Genomic DNA, 26,140 nt, shown 5'->3' on the forward strand with positions numbered 1-26,140 from the left:
TGTTTTAGAGGCGGCAAAAGATATAATCTAAGAAAACCAAATTTGCTCAAATTAAAAGCCTCTGTAAAACACATTTGTATGCGTTCAGTAGATTCTTAATTCTTAAGATTACAAACTCTCTAAACATATATGAGCATATCTTCTGTCTGCTGCCACCCCTACAGTATCACCACCGCTCCCCACCCCAGCGTCAGGATTTCTTACTCCTGCTGTTCTGCACTCAGCTGAGATTTGAAACTCTGAGTAAAGGTCTTTTTCTGCCGGCATTATTCAAAATATTTGCTGGTACCCAGATAACGCAGGGAAAGCAAAAGGGTTATAATCCCCAAACTTATAAACAGAAAAAGCAGGGAATCAAGTAAAAAAAAAAAAAAAAAAAAAAAAGCCATTAACACTCTAAATAGTATGTCTGCTTTAAAAAAAAAAAAATATAGAAAATGCAAATTTTCTTCCTTTCCCCTAAAATAGTTCTGCTGGTTGCAATCAAATTCCAACAATCCATATTTTTAAATTATTATCTATGCAACTTGAATTTTATAGGCTTCTTTGCTATAACGATACCATCTTTGCATTAGACAGTCCCATACTATCTTCTCCCGCAGAACCAATGACTCACGAAGAGCAAAAACCAGAAAAAAGCTGTATGCGATGGTGTAAAAGGGTTGTATTTTAATATACTTTTTTTTTTTGCACTGCTCCTGTTGGCTGCTGTTAAAGCCTGTGCAGAGGACTGGATGGCCAGAGCTGGTATAGCTCTTAGGAAAGAAAAAAATAATATTTCTAATAAATGCCAGAATGATGGTTTCTTTCACCTTCCTACATATTCAGAAACCGCAACAGCTTATACATAGATAACCAAGATTAAAGCATCCTCTTCATTTCCCAAAACCCTGGTTAAACCAGCAACTTTTTACTCGCTCTGCCACAATTTGTTTTGTTTTGGGTTTGTTTTTTTTTTAAATAAATACATCTAAGGGAGCAATTTCATGCTACAAGCTGCCAGCTGAACTTTATGGCTTTAAATATTGAAAAAAAAAAAAATGGACTGCCACAAACATAGTGCTTCACAAGCAGATGGGCCCCTTTGCTGTACAGCTCGTGCACTGAATGTACCGACTCTGAAAAACTCATTAGAAAAAAAACCCTCTTCTTACTTCCAATTTCTTTTCAAACCTCAGATCTTTCCCCTCCGTGTCTCCCTGGACCTTCTCGGAGATGCGGGGCTGCCAGAAATAGTAAAACTCAGGCTTGTATTTGTGCAAAGTCCGCATCGGCACTGAGACGTCACAAATCTTCTAGACTCTGGACTTGGTCCTGGAGCCAAAATCAGGAGAAATCTCCGGCTCTTTGCCCCCAATACGGTATTAAGGCACTGGCTGTTGTAGGGGCAACAGCAGCATTTAAGATATACGTATCTACCAGCATGTAATCTAGTGGGGAACCTTCTATCCCCAAAAAACATCTTGAATTGAGCACAGGCTGCCATCAAGGTGGTCCGTCACAACCACGCTGAGCTCAGTCCGCTTTTTATTTATACGGCTGGATGGGTTTGGTGCTCAGCGAAGGCTGAATTTAAGGTACCCTTACCAAACACAGCTCTTAATTTCATCTTCTTGACACAGCCCAGTAGAGAAGAGACACCAAGCTCTGCCCGCTTTTGGACTCTCATCTCCTTGCGAAACCAACAGATGACTTCGCAAGGCGCGCGGTGAAGAGGTGCCCACGTACCACCAGACAGGTCTTCATTCTGCTGACTCCACCTTCTTCCCCTCCAGTGGGGAAGAATTTTACAGACATTTTTGCACGATTTGCTGGGATGAGAAGTTCCCCAGCGCGCAGCCCGCAATCCTTATTGGGTTCAGTGTTTATATTGTTGACTAACCTAATATATGAGCAAGAGCGAGCAATAGTTCAATCCTAAAAACAAAACCTCAAGTATTTATAAGTCTTTCAGACTAAGGGGAATAAATAAAGCCTGGAGAAGAGAGGATGGGTGGAAAGAAATGCTGAAGGGCTTTGAAAGGCAAAGAGCACCAGTTTATCGTGCATAATTGCAGCGATATCCCAGTGATTGCACATGCCAGGTAGCAGAAGGCAAACAGATCCTGCTGAAGAAAAAGCCATCAAGATGTTGCTGGAAGCTACGTGGTTTTAATCAAACACTTCCACAGCCAAGACGAGCATTTTCTGGAGCGTGGACCCCACTAACTCCAGTGAGATCCAGAGTGATACTGAAATGCAAAAGCCAGATCCTCTCCCCAATTACTCCATCCAAACCAAACCAACCGTAGACTGTATCTGGAACTGCAACCGGCCTCTGACATTCAACTTTAAACATTTTTGACCCAAACAAAAACATAGCATGAAGAGCTCTTGTAACCAGCATAAACACTTCCACTAACATTTTGTTTAAAAAAAAGCCTGCATAAAATAAATAACCATTTCTGTGCAGTGCATCACTTGACATGGAGACTCAGAAAATTAGAAGGCGGCAGAAGCAAAGCAAAGCAAAGCTCATCCCTTTTGTTATCGCTTAGGAAGAGCACTATATTGATGCACTGATCAATTCTGGGTAAGAAATGATTCCCAAGTGGTATTTAAGAGACAGCTACAGATCTCTAAAGACTTTAAACATCTTAGCTTGTTGAGAGGTCTGTCCATCTTCCCTCGCTGCTAATGCAAAGGACGAGATAGACTGATCCTGGACAAACAGAACAGAAAGGCTGGGTGATGGATTTTTTTTGGGTACCGGCAGCTCTTATGATCAGTTCATCAAAAAAGCAATTAATATCACATTTTAACAGCCAGTGAGTTTGCTCAGGAGGGATGCTGAGCATCACTCCATCACTACTGCCTCCCGAGCGCAGGAGGCACCGCATGCTCCTCTCTAGAAAAGTGAGGCAGAAAAACCCAAAGACCATTTCGCACAGAAAAAAAAAATGCCCTTTAACACACGCATATTGGAGAGCAGCAATCTATTTTGGGTCACTATTGTAAAAAATGCAGCTTATGAAGGGTGCACGCGCCCAGAGCTGCGTTTTTGGACCCCAGTTCCTAAGTACAGACTCAGTTAATGAGAAGTGGACTTAAAAAGTAGAACTGGAGAGTAAGTGTAAGCACCAAACCGAATTAAAGCCCTAATGAGGATTAAAACCCCATAGAGTTTATTAACTGTGACAGCGTGCAACCCTTATCCTACTTCTTCAGCATTACGCAAATCTACAAAACATCCATAAAGACATGCTGAACGATTCAGTTGGTCAACACGATGTTATTACACCTTCAACAATTTTCAGTCAACGTAATGCTGTTAAATCCCGATTTTTCACCAGGGGACAACGTAGACGTGGGAGCGAAGTCACTGCACCCGGTCCAGATTTTCTAAAAGCTACAAGTACTTGAAAATGGGATGTTTAAGTGCCATTTCTCAGGCACAACTCTGGAAAATTCGTTCGATGTAGAAGACTTGTTAGAAGACAACAATGACTTGTTGCCTTGTTGTTAGCCTAGAAGACGACTTGTTGCCTTGTTGGTCATGGTCCTTTCCTTCTCCAGTTTTTCAGCATTTCCCCTAGAAAACGTGTGTATGTTTATCTCATGACGGACATTATCAACGTTATTTGCTCCCACTGGATAAACCCGTTGCCAGCGCCTATGTTCCCTACAAATGCAAAACTCCCACTCATCCCCCCCCCCGCCCCAAATCTTTACGAGCAACTCTCCTTGTAAACTTCCCATAAGAACTTGCAATAGTCTCCAAAAATTTATTTGTTAAAATAGGAATGATCTTGATACAATCGTAGAAACTACCTACGGATTCTTCCTCTCCTAGTGACCCAACAGCTCTTCCGTAACACGTACATGAACACACACGTGTGCGGGTGTTTCCTGCCCTCTAGGAAGAAAACAAGCAGTGCTCGCTCTCCTTTCAGACCCATATCAACAAATACTTACAAAAACCAATTAAAGTAATTCCAGGATGGCAAGAAACATTTCTTTCTGAGTGCGAAGTTTGCAAGACTTGATGTAAAACACAAAGTCAGGAGTTAATTTCTTTAAGTAAAGCCAGGCACCACAAAATACTTTGTTTTCTGCTTGTGTATAATAGAAACGGAGATTCCTCTTCTCTTCAGGAAATAAGATATGAACACAGGAAGAAAGGAAATATCCCCTTCTCCCTTAGGGCCTTTGATAGACTTCCTATAATTTCTATACAAGGATGAAAGGTGCTTCCAAAGAAATATTTGGGGGGGTGGGGAAAAAGCAACACTAGGATTCTTCCTCTTCAAGAAATCCCTCCAAAAATCAAATCTGTATACATATTTTTAGTGGCTCTATAAGGGCTTTGTTTGTTTGTTTTTCTTTTAATATGTGGAATAAATTTTCAGTGTGTTACCCAATTAATTCAAATTGGCGTTTCTGCTCACAGGGATTTGGCACTAAATCCCAGGAACCTGTTGATATCCGACCAAAAAAATAATTTAGTGAGCTGTTATCATACACAGGATTTGATTTTTGTTATCATTTGATGTCTGTTTTAAAATCCTTATCAGCCATTCCCATTTTTCCCCCATTTATTCTCTAAGGTGAAATTTGGCTTCATAATCACATTCGTACTTACTGTAACACAAATGTCTTATTCCAAGATGACTCAGAGGAAAAAACACATTTTAATACCTACTGAATTTTGCCCATGGTATTTACCTAACATTTTCTGATGCCTCCCTCCTTCAGTCACTTCTGTGGGTTTGAGCGATAGATGTAATTTTCAAATAGGGGAAAAAAAATCAGGAAAAAATTGTATTTGTTTTCCTACTTGACTCAAAGTATCTATTCAACAAAATTACACTGCATGCATGAGTAAATGATTAAATAGATCAGTTTCTATTCTAAAAAGATCCACATTTATCTTTTTTTTTTTAAATATATATTAGCAATGCTTAGCCAGTGTGAAGAGCTATACCACTACTAGCAATAGGACTTATCTGAGATTAGAACAAACAAAACCAGGAGCAATTCAAGCTCTCCTAATACACTTGATTTGTATCTCATAAAGGGGTCTAATGAACAGGAACAGAAGCCAATCCTCCATTCGCAGTAAGTCTTGGACATGCAGTCAATTGAAAACAGCACACGTAGGCGTCTTGGTGCTGATGATCTCTGCAGCAATCACGAATTACATGATTAAATAAAACGGACTCAAAATATACTTTTATTTGACTAGGGCTTAGGGGTGCCAGCTACTAATAAGAGCGCTAGTGTCAAAGAAGTAGCTACCCCATATACTAAAATACTATTAAAATCCAGTTTTTATCTCTGACACTGTTACTGCTCCGTGAGGGCTGAAAAAAACCCATATGTAAGGTAGCTTCAGCTTGGGTTTGTAGTTGTACGGACAGAAGAACAAATGCCGAGGGATGGCTTGTTGGGTCTGTCACTCCTGTTCCGAGCTGGAGTAACATCTAAGGAAGGGAGAGATACGTAGCTGTGAAGCAGAGCTAAATTAGAGAAGGAGCAGAAAACGAGGAGGATGGTGATGAAGTATAGTAGCACCACATAGAACACCCGCCGGCGCATCGCATCCTCTCTACGGCTCACCACTGAAGTTGGGAGAACGTTTCTGGATTTGAAAAAAATAGATTAAAAACTCTAAGCTGCTGGAGTTAGGCAAGGTCTAAACCCCTCTTTTTGTCCAAACGCAGGTTTTAGTGTCTCACTCTTATCTCACATCAGGTTCAGCCTATTCAGTGGGTCCCAAGTCACACGTGTGTGTGCACGGAGAATTATGGTTTCCTGCTGTTCTGCTCGCTTTCTATTTATGACCGAATACATCGTGCGTCTGGTTTACATTCACAGCCATGTCCTGCGGCGGGAGATAGATTAAGCAGCTTTTGTGGTTCCCCTTTGGGTCACGGGACATAGGCTGAGACAGGCAGGCTTAGCTTTCTTTTTTTTAAAACAGAGGCTTAACACCCAGAGGAAAGTACTCTTGCAGGATATCAGACTCTAGCTTAATCCCTATCTTGGCATCAAGGAGTATTATATCATACTCGGGCTGGATAAGTATGATGTAATTTTCCATACTCGTATTTTATCTTAGCATCGTATTAAAATCCTGTCATTCTCGTGTTTGCTTTTCCTAAGAGAACTCAAATCATGAATGCATCATGCTGACTCCAGCCTGCAAAAGGGTTTTTTTAATGATTTTTATGATTTTTATGTTTGATTAAGGAGGAGGAAAAATATCTTTAAAAGCATCATTGGAAGAAGGAGTGAAAAATGCAAGTGGAGTCTAATTACAACAAAAAAAAATCATTTAAAAATGCTATAAACTTTCCTGCAAAGGCTCATTTTTATGTTTTATTTCTATAAATGTACCTGCAAACTATATACTTAAAAAAAAAAACAAAACAAAAAACCAACCCCCTAAGTCTTGCACTACCACAACTGCTGGCTCCTGCCTTCCCGGCTGGCTGCCACGTCCCAGCAGAAACCTTCCACTATCACCCTGGAGCCAGGAGGCAGCGGGGTGTCCTGCCAGTGGATTTTATCCAAGAGATGCAAGTGTCAATGATGTTTTCCAGAACTTATGGGTGGATTTTACAACGAGAAAAAATAGACTGGAATGTCATTACAATACGATACCGAATCGTTCTCCAATACAACGCTGAAACAAGAAGGCATTGCCGAATTTTTTCACTAAATCAGTTATAAAGTTGTCAGATTCAGAGAGACTTTTTTGGTACTAGTTTCCAACTTTACGTATCAAATGCCTTCTTTTTAATTCTTCAGGTGCTCTCCCTTCTCTAGTACCAGTTATCCAGTACCTTCCACGACCACCTTCCTTGGACCAATTTCCCAGGACCTTCACGATCACCTTCCTTGGACAACGGTCCATCTCCAACCTGCCAGTCTGTATTACTCAGAGGTATTTTTAGGGGCTCTCCCAAACCATGCCAACATGCTTCCCAAAAAATCCCAACCACAACGGAAGAAGTAAAATCAATGGGTTTGTCCAGTGAGACAATCTTCCTGCGTCAATATATCATCAGGCTGACAAGAAAGCCCTTCAGAGCTACTAGCTTACCTGCTACTCTAGGAGATAAGAAACCATTAATCATTAATTATTTAAAAAGAAAAAAATCATTTAAAACATTTTTAATATTGCACTCTTTTCGTCATGGGTTAATGTCATTTAAGTCAGCATTTCAGTCATTAAATGCTGACTTAAATGGGTTAAAGCTTACACTGCTCCCTATCTCACATACGTTCCCACTGAAATGGCTCATGCCGTTCCTGTGCTAACACGACTCCCGAGGAATAACACGGGAAGTGTCAGCCTGCTCCTGCAACCTGCCCCCTCCTTAGTCATCCTCCTGTCGTTAGACGAATGTAAATGGGGAAAACAAAGTGGAAAATCTGAAACGAGAACGTCTTCTGTGGGTGTCGAGAACCCACCTATTGTATCTCAGCTGGTGGTAGGCAGGACTTGGAAGGGGACAGATGGGAGACCCGTCATCGCCATCACAGACTAGAGCCTGCCTGCTATTTATTTTTAGAGATGTTTTGCAAGTCCCCGTCTATAATATTGTCATACTGTAGCTGAGTATCTGTAATATGCTGTGGTCATGCTTTTCAGAAAAAGCACCCAGGTTACAGTCAAAACCAAACTGAACCAACAAAAATCTTGTTAGCGATTTTCTCAAAGTCTCAACTGTGGAGTCACGCGGTTACAATCATCATCTTCCTAAAAAGACTTCAGTCAAAGCCTTCAGCCTTCTGATTTGGACAGTGTGGTTAGAAAATGTCATCTCTAACAAATCAAAAGAGAAAAAAAAGAAAAAAAAACCCACTCTCTCTTCCCGAAATAAAACTCTTCCAGAAAATGAGTCTGTGGTTCTCACTTCTCCCCGTGGAGGAAAGGATGAGAGAAGAGACGCATGGAGCACCCCTACTAAAAGGTGCTTATGTAGAGCAATCATGAGCCCACCATAAAGAGCTACAGAAGAACAGAGTCACCAGGCAGCCAAATCTGAAGGGTCCGCTGATGGCAAAGGTTTCAAACACTTTTTTCAAACAAAAAAGTGTTTTTCTCCACCTATGTTCACCCAGAGTCTGTTCTATCAAAAGCAGGAACTGAGATCCCATTCAGTCTGTGTTTTCACAGTGAAACTGGTACATAAATGAATTAATAGGTTACTTAGTGGCACAAGAAGCAGATGTGTGACCTGACCCGAGGAGGAACCTGTAAGGCTACCTTTAGGGAAATCTGCTTACCACTTCACAGGCACAACGTACCAGCGTTCCTACCGTGAAGTCCAACGCATCGCCAAAAACCGCACTTGAGCTTTCATAAGCCAAATCCTGCCTTTCTGTTGGTCCTTCCCAAGCAGAAGACACTATCGTAGAAAAAATCTGTTCTGCCAATGTATCATCATCTTCACTACAGGCTTTTTTTTTTTTTTTTTTGGCAAGCTTCCTCAAAGAGAAATTATTTCTTGTCACACCTCGGCTGCTGCAGCTGTAAAGGCAAAGTCTGTGCAGCAGACCCTGTCCAGCCACGGAGCTTCTACACCTCCTCCTCCGTCAAGCATCGATAAACAGCCTTAGGCTGAGAAGAAATCAATCTAAATTTATTCAGATTGGGATTATATAGAAAAATCCCATATTCCAAGCAACTGTACCAAAATGACATCCTGCACGGGAAGAGCGGACTTGCTAACCCAAGAATGGTTCGTCTCCATTCTTATAAAACTTTTCACATGAGTTTAGCCTAAATGTAAGTAACAAAAGGGACTCTGTGAAATCAAAGCGTCTTTTCAGTTATCAGATGTAATTAAAAGAAGCCTTTGAAGAGTCGAGAATGGATTTGATGACAGAAAGGGCAGCTGGAGCGGGGAGGTTGGTTACGGGCAGAGCAGTCCATGGCAAATCAGCATTTCCCTTATTAAGGTCCTTATTTTGGACTTTGCTCAGAAATCTTGAAATCTGAATGTCTTCTTTTTTTTTCCCCAGACATTAGTGCCAAATAAATAGCATGAACACAGCTAACACACAAGAATTTCCATGGTGGCACAGAGCAAAAGTGACCATAACAGCTTTTGCACGAGTGCTGGGTTCCCTGGGTGTTCAGATGTATGTTGTCAACCATGATGTTCTGCAGGTTTGGGAGATGCTTGTAGACACGAGCTCCGTTCAGCCAGATCTCAGCATCATCTCCCATGCACCGCTTCCTGGGAACGTCAGGGCATATAATCATATCATAATGTGAAAAAAAATCATGAAAACAGGTTAAAAAAAGACCCAACATTGATGGACTCAGTCTTCCTAATAAAGGAAGGATGATGCATCCCATGAGGAAATACACGCAGGACACCAGTCCGATAAAACCACTAGTCTCATCTAATTCCTCTAATCATTCAACTAATCATCTAATTCTGTCACCAAGCACAGCTGTTCCTTGCATTTTGAAGGGAAAAATGAGAAACCTAATCCCATGAAAAAGTTTCTTTTGAAGTTCTGCACTGACAGGTTGCCCTCATGTCCTGAAGCAGAGACGCTTGCTCGGCTCTTAAAAGCTTTGTGAGGTTTCAGCTTTATTCTATTAATATTTTTCTGTTAATTCTGAATACACTCATCAACGTACCAGGTCTTCAAAGGAACCCTGCTAAGCTCCTGATGCTAATAACCTGTGGTGACAATGAGTCTCCTAAGCTAATGGGGTTTGGTGTAAGTAGGTGCTTCCAGCAGTTTTGCTACTCTCTATTCCATTAAGTGCCCCTGTCTTCATACTTCAGGACTGAGAATTTTCATTCCACTTTCTTCACGCTATTAATTATTTCATCTCCTTCCCACTTTCTCTCCTTTAATATTTTCAGCCTGTTAAATGCTCATGATTAGTTGCAGCTATGATCTTTTCCTTTGGTTTTTGGGGTTTTTTTTTAACCTCTTAGGTAATGTTATGCCATTTGGCCCTGGAACTCCATTCCTTTTCTCTTTATAATGGTCTGAAAAAGGCATTAGACAGTACCACTACTAGTACATAAGCTAATGAAACATTGCTCAGCTCTTTGCCGTAATGAAATACTTTTTTCCCCCTCATTAAGGTCTGCTCTGCAAGGCTTCTCTATCTTGTGTCTCTGCCAATTAACTGTTACCGTGCTGAAAATCAAATGTTCTCTCCAAGCTTAAGCCACTAACACAGTGCAGTTTATCATCCGAAGTAACCATCTTGTGATGGTTGTTGATCAACGTCTTGAATTCATCAGCAAGAAATTCATCCCAGGTAAAGAAGATCAGGGTGAAGTGACACTTTATGACATGAAAAAAAAATATCTAATGGCTTCGTGCCACCAGAAGGGAGAGATGTGCCTGCCCCTCCGCTCCCGGGCAAAGGTTCCCCCCTCTCCCCCTTTCTCCACCCAGCACAACGCTGGTGTTTACTAGACTTCTACTGAACCTAGCAAAAGGACACAAACCCAAGTCTCCTTCCACTCCAAGGACTTTCTCTAGGTTAGCTAATTGAGTCAGCACAGACCCACGATGATGAACATCTAAGACAATGAAAGGACAGAGCAAGGCTGCACAGCCCTCGGCAAAGGCAGACAGAAGACCTGGAGTGTCTTCTCCTGCTTTACTGTCACACTAAAAACACGGTTCAATGCTTACTACCCTCTGCTTTTTTCTGCACATAGCAGATTTTCAGGAGAATGAATATTTTGGTTAGCGAATTTGACCTGAATTGCATAAGCACTTTGCTAACTAATCATTAGCTGATTTCACACGGACCTATAGCTGCACGTATTTATGCAGAATAAAAAGCATTTCACAGATTCAATTGCAATTTGGGCGCTCTGCACACCATCGCACAACAGTTTGATGGTGTCCTTCCACAGCCGCGTAACCACCTGCATGTAACACCCATTTGCTAAATAGCATATAGCCATTTAAGCAAAGATACGATGGCACATTATATCGTATAAAAGCTTGCAAATAGCAATTTTCAAAATATCTTGGCATTTCATAGAGTTTTAGCAGACCCCAAGAACTAGGGACACTTAGGGCAGTGCAGAGGGACTTAAAAAAACCCATGTTTGCATCCCAGGTCTTGCTATCACAATATAGAAGAGTGCCATAGGGGCAGGAAATATCACGCCTTTTTTTTTTGTGCTCCACAACATCTGCTTGCAGGGACCTCCCTGGCCGTACAACTCAGTCCCTTTCAGTTCCTCCGGTTTTTAAGATAGCCATTTTCCACTTACATTTATGAATACACATTAAGTTAAATACAAGACATATTTATGGTGACACTCATCACATCAAACAACCAGCTCCTAACAGCTTTCCAAAATTAAAGGAAGCAAAGAATCAGGTCACTTGTTGCCCAAGAAGTTGTCTCACATCTTTTATTTCCCTTCTGTTGGGCAATTTCACATCAGACTTCTTCCGAAAGTGTGAATTAATTAATTAACTAACCCTTAGGGATAAAATGTCCTTGGTCACAAATGGCTGCAAATTATAAAGATCTGTTAAAAAAAAGTCTTTTTGCAAAGTCATTTGCTTAAGAAATACCAACAGAACTAAATGAATTGAAAGCATTATGGAAAAAAAAAAAAATCTGTTTTCTGGAGGGATGTAAAAGAGGATTCACTAACCGATGTATTTACTTTGATAACGAGTTTTTCCTCATCTGATGAAGAACACGGAAAAAATGCAGACACTGGTGAAAAACAGAGACATAGGTGACAGACGCCAGCCTGATAAGCAGAACAAATGGGATGGAAACAAGGTGGGGATGGTTGAGGAGCTCAGACACGGGGCTCATCTCCGGCACGATGGAAAGGGGGAGTGAGAACCACCAGTCAAGATGCTGAATGGATTTGAGAGAGGTATATGACTGTTTTAGTCAAGGCATAAACTAATGGCCTTGGAGCCTTGCAGTAAGCTGAAATGGAAAAAACCTGAATTCTTTGAATTATTTAGATAGAAGCAGGAAGACAGACACGGCCCAGAAGGGCAGTCCTTGCACAGATTAAGCTTAAGATGATGCTCAGATTACAAGCGGGATCAAGAGAAAGATTTTTAATGACCCCCAAGTTCTCCACAAAGATTTGATTCAAGTGCTCTGCTCCTGCATCGGCTGCATGTTTCCTACCAAACATCAGTCAAGCCACTTAATATTTAGCGCTTTTTTTTTCTTTTAAATACCTGAAGTGTGGCTTATGAAACTTTCCTACCTCAGTAGGAGGACTGCAAAAATGCACATACTAATATATGAAAAAAATGCCCAGAGTCTGGAGTTGAGGGGCACTTGGAGAAGGACAACAGCAACCCTCAGCAGCTGTTATTATTCTGCTACTATTAAAATCCCATTTTTCCCCTATTTCATCTATGTGCCTGCTATATTTTACGTTATTAGGAAGAAGAATACTGTAGCTGCAGAGAGATGCCCAACGTTCACGACAGACCTGAATCAAAATACTCTAATCATCCCAGACACCACTGATGGCTCTTCTGCTCCCATTCTTAAATCTTCTCTTTTCAAAGGGTCCTTACCACTGCATTTTATTTGCTAAATGAAGTGGACTTGGCCAGCTTGCTATTACCAAATACTGCCCTCACCCTGCACGGATACACCGTGGAAATCCATTAACTGCTGCTAGCTCCATTAATACACCATCTTGCTCCTGATAAAGACACTGGCAGCTGTTTTGGACAACAAACCAAGACCTCTGAACACGACTGCAGCCTTTCATGTCCGTGCAGCCCTTTTTCTAAGTTTATCTACAGCGTAAAGCTTCTAAACCTTAGCCCTAGACCAAATTACGCAGTCATTTCAAACACCGCATTAAAATACCATCCAGCTACTATAAAAGGAAAAATGAATGGTTCCAGGAGGCAGCTCTGCGGCAGACAAGCCAGCGTGGCTCTGAAGATAAGAAGCAGCTGCCAGAGGTAAATATAAGCATTATTTCTGGATGTGGTGTCCTTGCTCATTTAAATTTCGACAAGCACTGGAGATGCAGACCGAGAGCGGACAGGCAGCTCTCCCCGCAGGGCTGCAGACGCATGGGGTCTACCATCAAGCCCATGTTTGCCATCGGTGCCACAGCAAGGAGAGGTTGCAACTACAAAGCAGCGTTGATTTTTACCTTCAAAACCAGGTCTGTCCTTGACTGCTTCTCCTTAATTTCAGAAATACCAGGAGGTCCAGCGACATGGGACTTACTTGAATGTTAATACCATGGTCAGACACAACCTCTTAAAAACACACCATGATTTACTGAACTATCAGAAAAAACTGATCAAAAGCACGTTACGCTTTGCAGGGTCTTCCTGAAGAACCACGTGCTCATTCCATAAATCTTGTAATACCCTGAGGACAGGCACAGGCTACCCACCAAGAAACATCAGTTCGCACCTTGAAATGGGAGCTCAGTTCACAACAGTTTATCTGCTCCTGGCTACGGCCCTGCTTGAGCAGGTGCTGCTGTCACACGTCTTGTACCCTCCTGGGTGAAATAAAATAAAACATAATCTGTACGTGCTGGGAAGAACTTGCTCAGCTAAAGATGACAGCACTGGCAACTGCTGGTACACAGGAGGCAGTGCTTTTGCTTTGTTGGAGTCCTACCTTCTTGCTGGACTTCAATATAACATTTTAACCCGTTAACCTGATTTAGATCCTTCAAGGTCATCCAGCAGAACAGTTGTATGCAGGCAAGACTCAAAAAGTCTTGACTTATTAAAAGAAACACAGAGTTGACAAAGCCAACATTTCTGCCTAACTTAAAAATGGTACACAACTTATGGGGGCAAAGCCATCAAGAAAAGTCGTAAATAAAAAAGTAGAATATGAATAAACAGAGAGGAGATGGTTGCTAATTGCAGCTTCAACGCTGTAGCCTGCAGGCTGCTCGGACGTCCGTCTGCAAGCTGTCCCCACAAGGACATTTTGCAGTACCTTTTAACCAAGCATCAAAATGTGCCAGAATAAAATATCTAGTTTTACATAAACTACTGCAAAGATGAACAGAACAAACCCAGGAAGAGAGCCTGATATACATTTAACTGTCATGAAGGAGACTGTTTCAAACGAGGAGTTGCCAAGCGCTCAAACCACTGTTTAAAAAAAAAAAAAAAAAGCCCCAAACCACAGGACAGTGTTTCTAATCAGCGTACAATAACAGCGCAGCGAGCAAGCATGCAGACAGAGAGGAATGCGGCATCACTGCAAATCCAACAAAGGCATCCTCTCCGTGAGCTCGTGGGGCTACAGCTCGGGAAAATGGAAAAGACTTGACTTGGTATAATAAAGTCCAATCTCAGCTCTGATGCCTCCAAACCGCTGAAGGAAAGGATTACTCCAGGCCACCTGCACCTCCTCTGCCCATTCAAGACTATTAAGAGGGGGTGACAATTGTCACGGCAGGACCCCGAGGTTACAGATCTCACAGGAGCCAAGCGGTGATCACAGAATGATCACATCAGCATTAGCCATTTCATGGAAAGTATTTCTACGTCCAGTTGTCATCCACATATATTCCAACATTGTTTGATGAAAGGGATCAGCAAATGTCAGCCTCTGTGCAGAGCACAGAAAGTGAAACAACGCCTGAGCCCCTACGGGCAAGTCCAACCACCCGTACCGAATACGATACGTGTCTCTCTAGTATGGGGTAGATGCACGTAGGAACCTCATCAAAGCTCAAGAACCCATCCCAAACGTATGATCTCAAGGCTTTTTACATAAGAATGTTTATTACAGATTAAAGCTCCATACTTCTAACTCCTCGCTAATAACCCAAAACTCATAAAGAGGTAGAAGACAACCAAGAAACCCAGGTCTATACGTGCCTCACCTACAGAGCCAACGGCTCCATCAGGAGACACACAATCTCCTCAACAACAAACTCTCCCGCTATCCTGAGCGATCTCATCAGTGATGTCGGAGGTAGAAGCCCAATACTACTTGCTCCCAGTTCACCCATAGAGCCCAATAATTTACTCTTTCCACTCACACTTTAGACAACAGGTTTCAGAACCAAATAAAATTTCTTAGAATTCCTTCTTTTGCCGAGTTTTTGCTCGTCTTTTAATAACTGTTACACTGCGCAGGCTGCCTACATAAAATTGTTCAAAGCCTTGGAAGGCACTTGGTAGATCCAAGCTGCTCTTCTTGGTGGTGTAAAAAAGCAAGCACATGCCAAAATGACTTTTTTCCAATCCTTTTTTGAGACTGCAGTACAGTCTTTTCCAGACAAACTCCTCTGAAACTTTCAGTGTATCAACAAGCTATGCAAAAAACATCAAGCATTTCAACATCTGAAAAATAAAGTAGCTGCTACATACATCATCGCTCTATCAGGAAAGGCAGCTGCCTATGAGTTATAGGAGTTGCGGTGGGACAGTCATGTCTGAAAATCCTCAAAACCTCAATCACTCCATCCATTTGAGCCAACTATAATGCTCTTTTGTAAAACACACAAGAAGAGTAACCAGCCCATTGGTTCCCAGCAGTGCCAACAGTCCAATTAGTCATGAGTGGGATTATCAGACATCAGTATTCTTTGTAAAGTCCCCAAATGTCAAATGAATCCTACTCTTCCTTCCTGATTCAGATGGGTCTGAATCCAAGTCACCTCTCCTACTCCCCGAGCCAGAGGAAGACCAGTTAGAGCATCTAAAATTCTGCTCTAGTATGTCAAGCATGAGCAAGTCAGTAGTGAACCTGCTACCAGAGAGGTCACTGTCGGATAAAATCTGGTGGTCAGGATGCTACTGTTGTAAGGACAGTGAATAAAAAGCACAGGTTGTGCCTATCTCTTCTTAACACAATTCACGGCTTCTTACAAAATGATTTCGTCATGGAGATTACATCAACCTTTCCCACCAGAGCCTTGTGCTCCTTTGTCTTCCCCCACAGTCACCACAATCACTGCACCCTGATCTTTCATTTCTTCTACTAGATATTGGCGACAAACCTTTAGATGTGAATGCCTGCGATTTGTGAGCAGAGACATCACCAAAACCATTTTGGAAAGCACTTGAAAAATTCGTGCTCAGCCATTTTAGGTAGCAAGACGGGCAACTCTGACCTCAACAGAAGGAGCGTCTAGGTAAGACTGTTTCAAGCTGTTTCAATATAAAACCTGGTGGCCCAGGTTAAAACATTAGAAGAAACAGTTTAATCCAACCTGCCAAGTTTTGCAGCGAGGTGGCTGAAGGCACATTTCTACATATTGGTCCATGATCACAGCTGCTGGGAAGCAACCTCCAGCAGAAGGGTGGTTATAGTTACCTTTTAAACTTTTCTAGTAATTTCTTAAGTCTGTGCCCAGGACGCAGGAAAAAAGTACAAATACCACATCCATTATGTGTCCATCACAAAGACACAGTAAGAGCATTTGTGTGCCCTTTGTTAGGGGAGATTCAAGCCTTGCACAAAGGCAACACTTATTACAGCTCAGTAACTGTTACTGAGCTTAAACACACAATCTCAAAAGGGGAGAAAAGATTTTTTATTTTTTTTTCTGGAAAGAAGGAATCAAAATATCTACAGCTGACCCTAATGACAACACATCATGTGCTTACTTATTTGCGACACAACAGGCTGCTCTCAGAGACGTTACTCAAGACGTTGCAAATTCTCATACACCCATATGACAACAAGGGGGAATCGAGGGACCGAGCGTGGTGTGATGCCATGCTCAACGTTCTTAAACTGGGGGGGGATACAAGAACACTAGATGCAGAAACAGCCAAAACGAGGACTGCAGCAGAACAGAGCTTATATACTTTGGAGAATATAAGAAGAACACAGAGGTGTTTCTGTTTACCAGCCACAGAATATAGTTCAAAATTCCTGGAAACCACATGTTTAGAAAAAACCACGTGTTTGCTGACATTGTAATCCTGAGACAGACCATAATAGAGAAGTTAAACATTTCATGCAGTGCCAGCCCCACGGTTAGCAGCGGCGCAGGCTACACTCAAGTTTGAGAGCGGCTGATGGAGTTGTGGCTGCTTCAAGGACCCAGGTTGTGAGAGGCCTGAAAAAAAGATAATGGGAATCTCCTACAGAGGTTCTCTGGCTCCTGCCATACAAGAACGATGACTGACGTAGGCACTTAGGACCCCACCAAAAATTTCCTGGAGGTCTTAGGTCACCACTCTGCTGTGGGATCAATCAGTGCTACAGTTTAAGGAATGATGTATGAAGACTACCACTTGTATCATCTATACTCAGAAATGCACAATTCTCCTTTGGAGAACATGTACACAACCATAACTCATTAAAACAGTTAAAGACTATCACAGAATAAAGTGCAAACCTGCTTTCCAGGAATGGTGTAGAAGGTAAAGTCAATCATTTTCCAGATTCATACACATTAGCTTCCCCTACGTTATTTTTACATAAATAAATAAAAACTGACAGAAACTCTATCAGAGCTGAGTGTACATCTCAAAGCATTGAAAACCATCCCAAGAGTCGCTCTTTTAATAATAAGCATCATGTACAGACCTCTGCTAGCTTGTACGGTAAGATCAGCTTCTCTCCTACTGTCACTGTCTTTCTGGTAACCAGGGCCTCAAACAGCATCTCTTCTTTCACCTAAAACAAAAATCATGACGTTAATGATTATTCTAGGAATAAATCTTTTAAAATCTTTTTTTTTTTTAATTTATAAGTGTAAACATTTTCAGAAATTTAAAATTTATAAATTTAATTTAAAAAAAAAAAAAATTAAAACCCTTTTGCCAGCCCTTGCAGAGTTAATGTTCAATGCATAAGAACAAGCTAGCCATTGGGAGGAGACAACTCCGCACATAAATCCAGCATCAGAAATCAGACACCACGGTATTCAAGGGAACCTGATTTTCTGCATTCGGTCATCGCATTTCTAGCAATTTCCCATTGGTCTCCTTGGTGCAGCTCCTCCCTCTCACACTTTTTGTTGGCAAAATAAGCCAACTTTCTAGTGTTGTCAAGATGACATCATACAAATTACTCTACAAATAAGCAAAACAGTGTCATCGGTTTAAGAAATATCCAAGTGGAGGGGGTTTTTTGGGTTTTTCAGGGTGGGGAGGAATCAGAAGGCGGAAGAAACCTTTTGAAAAGCACCTGATATTTACTCTGCTATTCGCACCTGATATTTACTCCCTAAGATGCCAGTTCCTGGCGAGGTGACAATCTCTAATCAGACATAACAGAAACCAGTTTGCAGAAAAAAAGTCAGTTGTATAAACACAGACATTTAGGCAAATAGGTAAACGATGCCGACAAATTAAGCAGTACCTGCCACAAGTTGTTGGGAGAAAGCCTCTTTTCTGACCAGTTTCAAGTCCCTCTTCTTTTGAGATCCCCTGGAGAAATTCAGAAGCGTGCCCTCTCTACCAGAATAGATGGTGATAGGCTTATACATAAGTTAGACCTAAATACTTTGAGTCGTTGACTGCTCTTTGCTAAATTTCAATGTCAAAAAAAGAAATTGTTAGTCTGGGTAAAAGTCTTTGAGCCCAGAGTTAGTAGCTATGGATTGATACGGAGATGTTGTTGCTTGAGAAGCCGCACTGAAGTCTATACAAGCTGCTTATCCTAACTGAAGGACTCCATGCAGACACCAGACCTGCTCAGAACATCTCTGATGAAGAAGAGAAGCACCAAATCCACATTTCTGAAGGTATCCAAGGCCATATTTTTATCCCAGGTAAACCATTTACAATTTGATGTGGATGATGGGGAACTTAGTGGTTTATGTACTTTGACTTATTGGTTTAATCCAGTAATTAGCATGAAGAGCAATGCAAACAAGCCAGTGGAACTTAAGAAATCTCACAAACCATTGCCATAATGATGCCGTTCTGTACAAAACCCTAGTTTCTACCAAAAATACTGTCACGGGAGTCTCCCTGATAAACTCCAGTGCCTTTTTATATAACTGACTTTTCCTGCAACACCCACGAACAACAACTTGTTGCTGTGGTGCAGAAAGCAGAAAACATCGAGTCACCTGTATACGACGTTCACCTACCAGCAACGTCTGTGTCACTGGAAATCGAACGTCAACACCTTGAGGTTCGTTTCATTAGTACTTAGTAATACTCTAGAGCCCCCAGTTCCTACGATCTGATTTTACCTTTCAAAATCAAGCAGAAAAAAAAATAACCTCTGGTTCATCCGGAAACCCACAGCAAGTTTTCACATTTGGTTTCTATTCCTCTACATTCAGCAAAATGGCAATTTTTAAAATTTCAGCTCTGCAGGCAACACACGGATGCTTTCCCAGCAACTTGCGACTGCGGGACCATCGGCGGCCCTCCCTCAATCGCACAGCTTGGAACAAAAGTGAGTTTTACGCCATCCGTTATCCCACTTCAGGGATGCTGCAAACCCGCAGCCAGCACGTTGGCTTTTTTTAATTATTAAAGGGAACAAGGCAGAGGGGTATCAGATGGTTACTAATCAAAACAGCCCAATGTAATATTCCTAAACAACCTAGATGCTTCCAAGTCCCACATTTTGTCAGCAAACACAGGGATTTTAAACGGTTTAAACAACTACCTGCGCCATCCCTCACCATCCCCATCTAATGTTCACCCTGGTTTCCTTCTCCCTCTGCTCTCCTGATGCATGAGACCTGCAGATGCGCATCCTTCATCTCCAGACCTGCTGCGAGCTGACCCGGAGAGATAGCATCGAATCGTCTTCTCGTACAAAACCATACTTGGCAAGGATGGGAACGTAATCCCTGCATCTCCCTGGGTCTCTGCCTGCAATTACCACCCAGTGGAGCTTGATCTTGATTGCTTCATCACCTCTGAGAGCCAACACCACTGGTACAGCCAAATTATCCTAACTTAAGGTCACAGCTTGAAGGTAGCTGACTCCTGATGCCAACGAGGAGCCAGAGGAGCTTTCTAAAGATAAACTCGGCGCATGCCGATGACTAAGGACACCTGGTGGATGGAGATACTTGCAGCTTCCCCATCACATACATCCTATGCTTCCTCCTCCAGTAAGCGTGATACGCTAAAATAGAGACAAAAAACATCCTAGCAGATTAGCAAAGAGGAGAACACAACTTATTTCTTTATTTTGTGCCCTGGGAGTTACACTTCTAAGTTACGTTTCATGGATTTTTGCTTTCTGGTGCTAAAGGGCAAGTCCTGCTCTCCCTCTTAAAAAAAGCTACACGGTCCATAGGAGTTTATGTCTTAATTACACGGACAAAATACAGATTTAAGACTTCACTGCCACATGCAAGTCGAACCAACGCTGAGAGGGTTGGATGACTAGAGCTCTAAAACCCAGTGAACGATGACCGGCAACACTGCCACGGCTATAAACGTCAGCAGAGTGCGGCGGGGAGCAGCCAGCCAGCGGGCTCCCGCAAGGGCTGGGCTGGAGCCAAGGCAGGCGGAGATTGCTTCTCCAGTAATGCTGGGGTATTATGTTAGAGCAGCTGAAAAAAAAAAAAATGAACCATTTCCAACTTGAGAGCAAGAAAACATCGCTTTTTGTCTCTCCTCCCGTATTTGAGAAAGGGATTACAGCGTTGAGCGCTCGTTCAAAAGCTGCCTGGTGTGGAGTAACAGAAAATAAATTCAGATTTCTATCAGTTCTTCTTGAAAAAGATCTGAACCTTTTATTCAGACTTTCTTTCAAACAACCAGAAAGTTATCTGACTTGAGTTCTGGCTCGGAGCTTCAGATCCGATGAAGATGTCCCTGCTCATTGCAGGGGGGTTGGACTAGATGAACTTTGGAGGTCCCTTCCAACCCAAACCATTCTACGATGCCCAAAACTTCGTCCGGAAAATGGATCCAGAAGAGAAGGCTGGATGCAAGCACTGGCTGCCTCGTAATCCTCACCTCCCTTTTGCTCCCCAATTACTTTCCAAGATGTTTATCACACGAGGAGCACAACATCTGTGGGATCCCTCTGGGAAGCTGAAGACAATTTTTTAGTAGAAAAAGAACTTGAGCACATAAATCTCCCGTGGAGGTAGACATTAGCTCCAAAAGCTAACATCATCAGTGCAGAAAGAGATCTGGCCAAACTAATTTAGGACACTTGATAACTTATATTTACCTTTATTTGCATTGAGGCTGGTTACCTAAGCCTAAAAACTGAATATAAAACTGCTCTATTGAGCGAAGACAGAATTTGCCTTCCTTACTCAATGCTCCATCCATGGAAATAATTTCCAGTATTAGTAAACATACACAATTAAAATGTTCCTGCTCTTCTAGTTGGGGGGGGGGGGGGGAAAAGTCTCATATAAGGTCAACTGACACTAGATCATTTCTGATAGATTGCTTTTGTTGATAAGCCCACAAATGAGCCTTTCCAGGCTTTTCCCCAGAAACACAAAAGTTTTCCTCAGTTTTACACAATCCTCTACGAGTTCTGCAGAGGACCCGTGATATTTGCAGCGCTTGCACAGGACTCCACGTCTGCTCAATCCATCAGGCAGCCTTGACATCACGCTACAGCACGGCATTTCAGCAAAGTTTAAACAAAGGCCGTGAAAAACCTGCCAAAAGCCTCACATAATCCACACGCTATGTCTATCCTTGAAAAAGAAAAAAAAAAAAATGGAATCAGGGTCTTACTGTAAATGAAACAATGATCTGCAGAGTCTGGCCAAAATCCTATATTGCAGTTTGCTTTTTCAACAAATGCTGGTCTGAATGTTTTAATAAACCAAAACCATATTGGACAGGGTTGTTGGTATCTAAGAAAAATCAAATCCATCGCAGATCATCACCTCCTCCCAGATTCCTTCAAAAAATCTGCGTATTAGCCTCATTTTACAGGGACACAAATCTTGTCATAAAGAGGAAGGATAGCTGTTCGGTGTTGTTGCGTTAACTGCTGCAGCAGGGAAATTCCCCCAGTTGTCCTTAGAGGCTCCAACATAAACCAGCTAGCTCACGGTAACTTGGGCCAGACCTCCCTTCGGAGGGGGAAAACACCTTAGCTTTGCGTAAATTTTTCATTTCAGCCAGGCTGTTGGTTCCCCTCCTCCCCACGAAGGCTGCCGCCCCATCGGCGCTGTGCAGGAGGACCTCCGCATCCCCTCCTCTTGCCTGATCTCAGAGCTGGCCAATTCAGCTCCTGCTTCTCCGAGCCTTTCCCCCAAGTCCAGCTGGATTTTTTTGTCTTCTCTTTTCCACGTCAAATCCTTGACTGAACAAATCCAGCGAGTCATTTAAAGAAAAAAACCCAAACCAAAACACCCCCCAAAGTATCGGATCACAGCAGAGCTGGTTTCTTCCATCATTTTGCTACGCTCAAGACTGTCCTGCCAAGCACCCGGTGGCTGTATGAAAAGAAGTTAAACTATTTGTCAACTAATAGTATTTTTATTCCGAGATGATTTTTCAGTCTTAGCGAGTAATGCCAAGATCTAGAGAGGGGATTAATAACTTTTTCAAGCCAATTCATATTTCCAGCAACAATGGCGTGAAAAGCAAAACTGTATACTGTTCAGTGACCACACACACAAAAAAAAAGGTAATAAAAATAATTACCCAAATGAGACAAAATACAAAGTGTCAAATGTTTCAACCAATATTTTTGGTCTCTGGCTGAGAAGAATTCACTACACTTAATCTGGAGAGTTGTGAGTAGCTAACTGAGTAAAGTGCAACGGATGCTCTTTGTAATGATGTTTCATCTGTTTGAACCCTTTAGTCCTCCCTTTTGGTCAAATCTGAATAAGCGTTACAAGATCTATTCAGGTCTGCAAAGAAACAGAAATCAAGCATTTCAGAAAGAGAAATCAAGCCTCTTCAGAAAATGAGATTACTGGCTTTATTTTAGCTGATCAGGGAGGGGGTCTATCGGAAAGTTTACATTTGGAGGCAACGAGTGTCTCCAATTCCATGGATAAATGACCATATGAATGCAACTTTAAGGACAAGCAACACCACTTACCCAAACCCAGCAATGTATTTCACAAGGTCATATCTGAGATCTGCAACGTCCCGATCTAATTAACAAGCATTTTATGCTGTATACGCCCATTTAGCTTGCAAAAGAATTACCAAGATGAACAGAAATCCATCACTTTCCTCAACTACACCAGATTCTAGTGCTTTTTCAAAATGAAGTTAAATTTTTTTATTTTCTTTTTTTTTTAACATATTGTTGACACTATCTGCAAGTGAGCATGGTATCCATGCTCTGTGCTGTACCAGACCATGGCACTAAGCCACCGTTGGAGCTATATGGCTCAACTGATGCATCATTTCACATGTACACGTGCAAAAAATAACCTGATACCTTACAGCACGCAGATGTTGCAGAAGAGTGAGTTTGCAGAAGAAAGCCAGGGCAAAGACTCAAAGCCTGGAACTTTTTCAGATCTCTAAGTCACTCTCTTATTCAAAGCTTTTTTAAAAAACAATTACTTCTAAAATGACTTGGCGCTCTCGTTATGGCCATTTTTAACAGGGTAAGATCAACAACATTCTCCTCCAAGCTCATATTTTCCTTTTGTTTATTTCTGCAATCTCCAAGGCCAAGATGCAAAGAGCATCCAGCTGCTTATACCCATATTTTACAGAAGCTTTCCCTTCCCTAAATGCAAAGCATTAATGAAGTGCTATGAAAATCTGAGAGCCAAATCCCAAGTTCTTTAGGTAGTGAGATTTAAGGGAACTGTTATTTAAGGGAAGGAATGGGAAGAGCATCACGTGTACACAAAATGATGAGTTATCTTCTGATGCTATCATAAAATTAGCAAAAATTAACCTTCCACACCATCCAGCGAGTACAAAGGGATAAAGATAATAGTTGTTTTAACCAACTACAAGTACAACATTTCAGTATCCTTTGGAGTTACAAGTGGTTAAGAGCGTTTCAAGAAAAGTGAGATGGCAAGGAGAGCTTCTGGCCACCTATATCCACGTCAAGAGGTGCTGAGCTCAGCTCTTGAATGCGTAATGCAAGCGCAGGACAAGATGGCTCATTGAAATGAAGACTTTTCTCATGAACAAGTAATGCCACAGCTTCATAACCTGCTTGGGCTAAGAGAGCAGCTCTCCTAAGAACTTACTTAGTGCTTTTGCACCGATTTACAGAATTGGATACGGCCCTGGGCCATCCGGGCTGAGACCTACAAACCCTTCCCAAATGATATTGGCACAGCGGTGACTCACAGGGGACAAAGTGCTTTCAGTAAAGGGTCTTAAACAGCAGATAGCATCGACAGGTTCACAAAAGAACTAGATAAATGCATGGATAATAGGTCCATAAACAGGTACTAAAGGGATGAGATGCACCCTCTAGCATCTCTAATACAACCTTTATGGATGCTGGCAGGGTAACAACAGACAGCAAAAGACGGCGAGCAAGCTCAGCATCTTCTACAGTCACCACCTGAACCAGAAGAGTGAGGTGATGGTTCTACAACTGCTCTAGTTTCACAATATTTCACAATAACACCACAAATACTGGAAGAGATTTCAGGAGCATCAGGGAATTTTGGTGAGGGAGCTGATGGCTGGCGATTGAAGAAACTACCGCGTTGAATGGCAGGTTTGCTTTCCACCTAGAACCGGTTTGCAATCTTTCAAATTTTAATCCCAGAAACAGTATTGTCAGTCCATTAAATCTGAAGCTGAAGAGTAGGGGAAAAAACCCTACATTAAAAACCTCATTAAAAAAATCTTTATGACTTTTCACTGGCAAACATGAACAGCCCATACGAATGGTAACACAAGAGAACTTACTCTTCAGTGAAACTAGAAATAAATTCTATTATAAAACAGAGGTGGCTCATTAGGTGCGAACATTACAGGATGGAAAGTGAAGGCTTACCTCCAGCAGGTCAGACACAATAGGTAGTATTTCAGGGTTACAAATATCGATGGAGTCATCCCGGTAAGTCTTCTTTTTGTAACGGATGTTACCCAGGTGTAGTATCGCCGACAAGAGAGAGAAAATTCTAAAGAAAATAGAATTCATTTTCACTTGGTTGTTTTTTCTTAAAGCTAATGAAAAAGCAAACCACATCCCCACACATCCAAGTGCCATCTTCGTATTTCACTCATTCCTCTAATTTTCAATCCGAAGCAGTTTACGTCCCAAATCTCCAAATGTTTCCTCAAAAATGATGCTCAAATGAAGCATCCGATTTGCCTCATGTAAAAAATAGTTTCACTTAGTCAAGTACCGAACTTGCATTGGTACGGCTTTCTGGAAAATTATTTAACACATCAAATCCATGGTTATAAAATGGCACCCCATATTATAAGAAAAAAAGAAATTCTCGAGTAATCTAGATATCCAGATTAAATATCTATCATGCAATTGCCTAAATTAAGGGGGAGACTGGACTCAGCCATGCAGGTGATCCTTCTTAGTCTCCTGGCACATGTATTTTTCACCTTCTCAGATCTAGTCCCATGCAGAAAGCCTATACAAAAAAGCATAAATGCTTTTATAATATATAAACATACTGAGACAGAGAAAACATGTTACACTTCAAGTAAATTTATCCAGTCAATTTTTCTTTTTTTGGGGGGGGAATTTGGTCATTTTTAAGTTATATCCTCACTCCTCCAGAAAAATAGCTCTTTGAGACTATCGAGTCATGGCTGACTCCAGCTATAAACTCCGTTTGTCCCTATTTCTATACTCTCTGGGGAGCTAAAAATGAATAAAATCAAATTTGATTGCTAGCCATGCCACCAGCTTGCCTGGACAACACGCTTGCACCCCTCCAAGCCAGTCCTTCCTTCCCTCTAAAATAGGGATACTGATTCCTTATCGTGAATTACAGGGATGCAATTATAAAGATTTCTCTTCTGTAACTGCTTCCACAAAGGTGAAACCTCATGTTTTGCTAGAAACGGTCACTTATAAAACTATAGTAATACTTAAAATGTCCTTCCTTTTTATACTCAGCTGAAGGTGGTTACTTATTCGTGTTACAGATGTACAACACCAAGCAGAATAAATTTGCTCGTATAGCAAAGAATCCACTATATTTTTTTGACAAGCAAAATTCACTAGGAGAAATACAAGAACTTGTGTGCCAAGAAAAGTTATTGCACAGTAAATCAAAACCGTGAATTTACTGTGACATCCGACTCCGCTCAGTCCCGACACTTACTGATTGCT

At 41.7% G+C, this 26,140-nt stretch overlaps 1 protein-coding gene across 1 annotated transcript in view; it reads right to left on the bottom strand.

Annotated features, from left to right (window-relative positions):
• MYO9A (myosin IXA) overlaps positions 1-26,140 on the bottom strand; it is a 153,789-nt gene that overhangs the window by 81,947 nt on the left and 45,702 nt on the right. The window contains 2 exon segments of the mRNA XM_050903446.1: positions 17,525-17,614; positions 24,836-24,962. Coding sequence (XP_050759403.1) covers positions 17,525-17,614; positions 24,836-24,962 — 217 coding nt within the window.

Source organism: Gymnogyps californianus, chromosome 11, assembly GCF_018139145.2.
Source record: "Gymnogyps californianus isolate 813 chromosome 11, ASM1813914v2, whole genome shotgun sequence".
Lineage (NCBI taxonomy): Eukaryota > Metazoa > Chordata > Aves > Accipitriformes > Cathartidae > Gymnogyps > Gymnogyps californianus.